This window comes from Amphibalanus amphitrite, unplaced genomic scaffold (assembly GCF_019059575.1).
Source record: "Amphibalanus amphitrite isolate SeventyFive unplaced genomic scaffold, NRLGWU_Aamphi_draft 000874F_arrow, whole genome shotgun sequence".
NCBI classification, from domain to species: Eukaryota; Metazoa; Arthropoda; class Thecostraca; order Balanomorpha; family Balanidae; genus Amphibalanus; species Amphibalanus amphitrite.
Window position 1 is genome coordinate 144,414 of NW_024882368.1, and position 6,809 is coordinate 151,222.

The window sequence follows — 6,809 nt, forward strand, 5'->3', positions numbered from 1 at the left end:
AGGCTGTTTTTGCGTCGCATTCGCCCATCTGCTGTATGTCCGTTGTTCAGATAAACGAATATGGGCGTAAAAACGCTGGGCTCTGTTCTGGTGTGTGGTGCAGAGACTAGAGAGACTTCCACATTCACTTCTCGGTGTGTTCCACATGTACCTCTGTCGGTGAGATGCATGGGAACTACACATCTACCAGCCCTTGCGGCTGTGGTCAGTAGGTACGACACTGCAATAGTGTTTGACGGGCCCGTGGCGTAGTGGAGAGCGTAGGACGAGACTGGGTCGACAGCGGCCTTGACTAGCATGTGATTAGAAGGCTATCTGCTCTCTTTTTGGGCCTCATATGTCAATTTCCCCGTCTTTGTTGCTGGAGATGCTTTCTCGAGTGATGTTGGCCTCGACGGACCGTGCAGTGTCCAGCTACTTCACCGTTGATTGGTGCCATTCGTGGCGACGGTGTGGTATATTGCCTTCGCACCTATGTCATTAGTGATATCTTTCAAAATATCACTATCATTGTGTTACCGTGCAAAAGATCAACTTCGTTCACGTAAGTCATATATTTAAATAAACCCAAACACTGAAGGACACACACAAACCAGTAATCAGTCATACAGGTTTTGTACGGTACTCCGACTCAGATAGGCATTAGTTCTCGAATTGTAACGAAAAAGCACATTGTTGATAGGAACAAGAGCACTATACCGCGGCGGATTCCTGTTGTACAGACTATCCTAAGAAAAAGGCTGACGTAATGTTTGTTGACACGTAAGGATTGACTTAGAGCATGACTGGATGGTTATCACTTCTCTGAGTCTGCTGCTTATTTGCTGGCTGCTTGTTTCCACTAGTTTGCTATTGCTTCTTTGTCCGCACACCATCGACTCAGAAACTTGTCACTTGCTCCTATACATTGGTCCCAAAGTCCTTCTTGATGACGCTGGCGTGAGCGCGAGGACTGCTGTCTGTTGACAGTCCTCAGACCGACAGATCGACAAGGTATTTACACGAACCCCTGAGCACGTAACTGGCCTCAGCATTTGGCACTCGATATCGGACAGCACTCCATAGCGCCAGCTTTCTCAGCCGTTCAACACTTAGTGTTTTATCACTGACACCGCGCGGGGCAGTTTAGCGAACCGCTCTCCGACGACACACGTCGATTGTTCTGTGTCTGGGACTCTCCTCAACCCATCAGGATGCACTCGGACGGGAAGTCAGGGTCGCGCACCAGACGCTGCCGCGCCGGCCGCAGGCACGCTGAAAAACGGGCACACCAAGGGTTAGTCGGCAGTCAAGGAGATTTGAGTCGTCTTGACGCGAACTGTCTGACATTGCGAGAACATTATTCACATTCGACGTAAATCGTGAAACGTTGCATTCATAAGTGCGTTCAAAATGACAATTTAAAGCAAAATTGCAATCGTCTGAAGGCTTTCAATCTGTCAGGGAGCTACGGCTGAAACAGACCTTTAGGTAGTCAGGAAATCGTATTCGAGAGCCTTTCCAACAACATAAGATCTCGCATCGCTGGCGCGCACGGAGGTGCTGGCGAGTTTGCACCGTGTGTTACTCACGGAGTTCGCAGTGCTCGCCGTAGTGTCCGGTACCGTGACAGAAGCACTTGTAGCCGTCCCGCTTCTGCGTGCAGTAGCCGTTGTTCTTGCACGGCCTCGCTCGGCACATGTCATCGTTGCGAACTGTGACGTAAAACACCGTGCGTTAGACGCGGATTAAAACTCTTGATAATAAAAGCTGTTTGTCGAGTGATCCTGAAGTTGTCAAGCCATTTGAAGAAACATGTTAAAGCGTCCCGAATATTTCCATTATTCTCCCAAAAGAAACACTTGAGTTTTGGTTAGAAGTTGGGCCAGCCTTTTTTAGACAACTGAAGATACCAATACATAGCCATAGCATGCGATACAAAGAAATAACCCCCTATGAAGCTACTGACATAAATTCTAAGCAACGGCGGGCATCAAGCGCCGCGTCAACGGGTCCCTTCCTTCCGTCTTACCTTCGACGGCCCGTCGACACGCGTCCTCATCCCTGTAGGGGAAAATGGTCGGCGGGCAGCCCGAGTCGCAGGCACACTCTCCGTCGCGGATGAAGCAGCCCGTGACCACCTCCTCAGATGGACAGTCTTGGCTGCGACCGTACACCGAGCCTGAAACTAGGCCGGTCAACGGTCAGGTCACGGCTCTGGTCACGGCAGATGGGCCGCGGGGAACCACCACCTTCTTCGTAACATATTTAATTCAACGATTAGAAGCTAAACTCAGTTTTGTCGTGGAGCTTGTTGCTATTTTCGAAAATATATTCCATTTAAGTTTATTGGAAACCACGACGAGTAAGAGCTACAGTCATCCGTAAGGAATTTCAATTCTTATGTCGAGGAATGCACAAATCAAAACAATACGCTATACATGTGTATCAAGTAGCGGCTTCTTACCTGCTGTGTAGAGGAGGCACAGCGCGGCGGCAGTGAAGAACAGATTCATGGTGTGCTACGAGGGAGAGTTTAGAAGGTGCGCTGAAAGACAAGATTGGCGTTGTTTTTCAATGGCGGCGCGATAGTGCCCATTGATAATGCACTGAACTGTAATGGATAACCGTGTTTAAATCGAGCAGTTGTTTACAAGAAAGCGAAACTGGAAGGTAATTGGCAAGCTGTTCAACAGAAGCTTTGCGTTTGGAGACATAAGAAATATTAGTTTATGAAATGAAGAATCTCAATGCCCAACATTCATGGAACCTTACAGGACAGTTAAAAATGCCGTATCAAGTACGGAAACCCAATCCACCAGACCCTGAACTTCTCCCGCCTTACCTGCTAGTCTGTCCTTCCGCTAGTCTGTGTGCCTGTGTGCTCCCGGTTCCTCTCTCGCCTCCCGCTGCTGCTTCTCTCGCTGCTCCCCTCTGACTGACGCTATTTGAGCGCGCGCCGGTCTATTTGAGGACGACAGGGTGCGGAGGGCGGCCGCAGACGGCGCGTGCAGCTGCTCAGAGACACCCACCCCTCCCCCACTCTCTGCACGTGGCGCCTCCCTCGTCGGTTACTGCCAGGCGGTGCGTGGAGACCACGCACACGCACACGCGCGCGCACGGTGGTGAAACACCCGTGGAGAACTGCTGGCAGGCTGCCTCACCCGTGTGGCAGCGGAGTGGGTACGTTACGCCATACGGTGGGAACGAGAGAGATGACACGTGCTCCTTAAGCGCGGGGCATGCATCTATGCTGTTTAGGTGCATGCATTCCGGTGCATCCATTTTATTACATGATTGCTTTTTAGCATCAATCTAGAATAGAATTGAACGACCGTTTGTGAAAGTGACCAATCGGAGGTGCAGTGATGCGTGGGGCGAGACAGGTGCACTTATCTTGACTGAAGTAATCTAGAAGTCAACTGATAAAACATGATAAGGAGCACACATTTTCGCACTTGACCACACTTTTTACATTTGATTTTTAAGAGCCAACAGTTAGGTTTTCAAAACTTCTCACGGAGAAAGTTTATTTGAAATGGACAAACGAAACAGAACAACCAGAAAAGGCTTGCAAGAAGCGCTAGCAAAATCAATGGGTGGCTGCTTACTGAATATTTTTCACCTTCTTATTGTGAGCTAGAAGCAATTTTTTTTGGCGTTTCGGAAATAAGGCATCTGGCATCCTCATCAAGCCGCTTATATACAATACAAGGGAATGCAACAAATCGACCAATACTTAACCCTATTCCTGGCGGGGGGCCTCAGGAGCCCCCCCTGAGGTTTTTTGGTTATTTCTCCCAAACGCGTTGAGCTAGGAAGCTCAAATTTTCTGACTTTTCCTAAAAGGCTTCTACGCAACATGTCTGAAAATTTTGAGTTGATCTGACCTCAGGTCAGGTCACCAGAGGCGGTTTGGTGACCCTACCTCAGAAAAGTTTGCAATCACGCCAGAGCTAGAGTTTTTGACTGATCAATTTCTTCTCTTCAGGCTTTAGTTAGGGTACCGGTATGTGCAATTTGTATATCTCGGAATTTTGATATCGGTGACCTAAGGTCAGGTCAGTTTCGCGACCTCCCCATTATAAGTCAACGGGGAAAAATCAACTCCCTGTTTTTACCACTAAAACGGGTCGGAATGGCCCCATATAACATACATGACTTCATATACGATCAACCTTCACTACCTTGAGGTCTGTTTTGCTGTTGGGAAGCTGTGAGGTCATGTGACGTCATCAAAGGTCACCAAAGGTTTTTGGCCAATAACTCCGTACAGGAACAAGATACAGACGCGTGGATGGTCAGCTCGTCAAGACGCATCGAATGATATACATGATGACCTCGAGGTCACGTGACCTGAGGTCAACCTTTGACCTTGACCTTTCGAGGTCAACATATATATCATTCGATGCGGATTGACGAGAGGATCACGATGCTGCACTTAGTTTGTTCCTATCTTGACTAATTCGAAAGTTATTCGAGAAAAACTCTCCATATCCAGCGCCGCCATTTTGACTTTTTCGACCCCTGTGACGTCATCTTTGACATGACCTGAAAATGACCTTGGTAAAAATTGTAGATCTTTACCGTGCGTATCCGATGCCGTTTACCGCTTGTCGCTATCTTGCTTCGTTCTCGAGATCTCAGGGGGGGGGCCGAATCGGCCCCCCCCCGCCAGTTTCTTGTCCCGGCGGAGCCCGCCAGGAATAGGGTTAAGCAAGACGGAATATAAACATCCAACATATAGGAAGCAATTACCACGTATATTTTGGAGGCTTATTTTACACCAAGGAAAGTTCTCCAAAAACGAACTTAGCGACGAACAGACATTAAGTGCGGGCGGTTGGATGAATTTACCAAAGCCCGAGGGTTTACCTTGCTGCACCGAGGGTTCCATGCATCTCATTCATCAGGGACCTGATGTAACTAGTCACAGCCTCAAATGAAGAGATCTTCTGATTTATCTCTCGCTATCTCATACAGAGTCCCTTTCCAGACATGTGCACGGATCCGTGAAAATCGCACTCGGCTCTGGTCCCACTGATCTTGATCTTGGATTAACGGGATCCCGGATCAGAGAGCTAGCTCTCTAATTTGTCTGGAGATCCACTTGGATCTTAGACTTGAGCCTATTTTTGTCTAAGAAGCGATTATATCACAGAGCAAGAGCATTGCTCACTTTTTGTTTGCAATTGATTTATAAACATTCCAGGATCAAGAATCAATTGTAGCAATTTGCAATGGTTCTGTTTCGGGATATTATGTGATTACACACCAAAATTCATTGTTTTGTGACACTTATTGACATGAGCCGTCATGGGAATATGGTTTATCAGGTCGCATGTGGATTGTGGTAGTATTATCGACTCGGAGCATAAATCCCTGTTTTTGGTTTGTCTTCACATCGTATTGAGATCGTAGATCCAGGATATATTTGCTATGTTAGATTCAATGAGATCATAGATCCTAGGTTTGCCGTTTGCTTTGAGATCCACTGAGATCATAGATCCTTTACTTGGATCCATGCACATGTCTGCCCGTTACTGCATTCAACAAGAACAGCAGTTGCGTTATGTTGGCTCGGACGGCCGTTCTGCGGTGAAGCTTACCTGGGCAGGTAGACTGACCCGCAGTGCTCGGCTGCCATCCGGCGCAGCAGCACCCTGTACTGAATCGGCCCGACGCCGAACGCCTCGGCGGGTGCAGGTGCTCAGCGCCTGTATACAAATCGACGATTCCAAACAGCTTATTTTGGATTTATCACTTAAACAGACCTGTGCTATCCTACCCAATGACCCATGCGTGTTACATTCATCTCTGTATTTATAACCCTCGCATTTATAGGGGGTCGAATGTACTACCTCGCTTTTTTTCGCGAATAACTCGGGTAAAACAGTGTCGGCCGCGACGGAAATTTCATTTCCCTCGAGTTGATCAATTTCCACCTAACCCAAAAATGTCACGACTTTGACCCAAATGACCTACCTGTGGCCTGTTTCTCGAGACCAAGTTTATCCGGAATCGTGATTCGGCGTATATCGGCACACATTATATGCGCGTTTCCAGCATTTCTGTTGTTGTAAACGTTGCAGCATGTGGAATGATGTTTGACCCATGCAGTATGGTGGGTGTTGGTCAAGTGAAAGTCGGCTCAAGGTCATTGACCTTAGATGACCTTGATTCACTCTTTAGTATTTTGCAAGTTTCAAAGGTTGTTTTTGGAGCTGATTTTGAATTTGGCACCCATATGTACATTTGGGAAGAAGTTTTGGTGCCCGCGTGACATGTTTCGAAGCTGTCGGTTGCGGTGGACACCTACTATGCCTGACCTGACCTGACCCGACTTACCCCAAATGCATGCAGACATCATCTTTGATCAAAACTAACGTGAAAATCGTGATCAGGACCCCGAAAAAAATAACAACCTCACTTAACAAAGTTCTAGCTCGTCCCGATTTTCCCGACCTTTTGGTCATTGACCTTACCTGGAAGGTCAACCAATGACCTAGAACCTTAAAATTGAGTATAATCGGCTTTTCTCGTCACGTGCACTGCAGCACGCTAGTGTTTTCTTTGAAGCTCCTAGCTCGATCAGGGGCCGGACGGTAGGGGTCCAACGGACCCCCCCCCCCCCCCGTTACGCTAGACGATGTAAGAAGGTCAATACGCGCTAGGGTTAAATGATAAAGCGGCTAAATAAACTACTTTATCTAAAAGGTGAACTTTATCTCAATACAATACAATATAGTCATATGTGATTTGTCTAATGTGAGTGTGCGACGTGCGTAACGCTGCCTCACATAATGTAGAACGTTTGCTCCACATACGCC

General features: G+C 47.6%; 1 protein-coding gene across 2 annotated transcripts; it reads right to left on the reverse strand.

The window, feature by feature from the left end:
* Positions 1–539: 539 nt before the first annotated feature.
* Positions 540–2,956, reverse strand: LOC122367508 (protein crumbs homolog 1-like). 2 transcript variants are annotated; one of them, XM_043340624.1, is made up of 5 exons: positions 2,825–2,956; positions 2,447–2,527; positions 2,012–2,161; positions 1,572–1,694; positions 540–1,254 (listed from the first exon to the last, which is right to left on the reverse strand). In XM_043340624.1, the coding sequence occupies exons 2-5, from the start codon at positions 2,493–2,495 to the stop codon at positions 1,181–1,183; spliced, it is 396 nt and encodes a 131-aa protein (XP_043196559.1). In that variant the 5' UTR covers positions 2,496–2,527; positions 2,825–2,956; the 3' UTR covers positions 540–1,180. The 2 variants fall into 2 exon arrangements, with proteins under 2 accessions (XP_043196559.1, XP_043196558.1); XM_043340623.1 differs by having other exon boundaries at positions 2,012–2,167.
* Between the last annotated feature and the right edge of the window lie 3,853 nt (positions 2,957–6,809).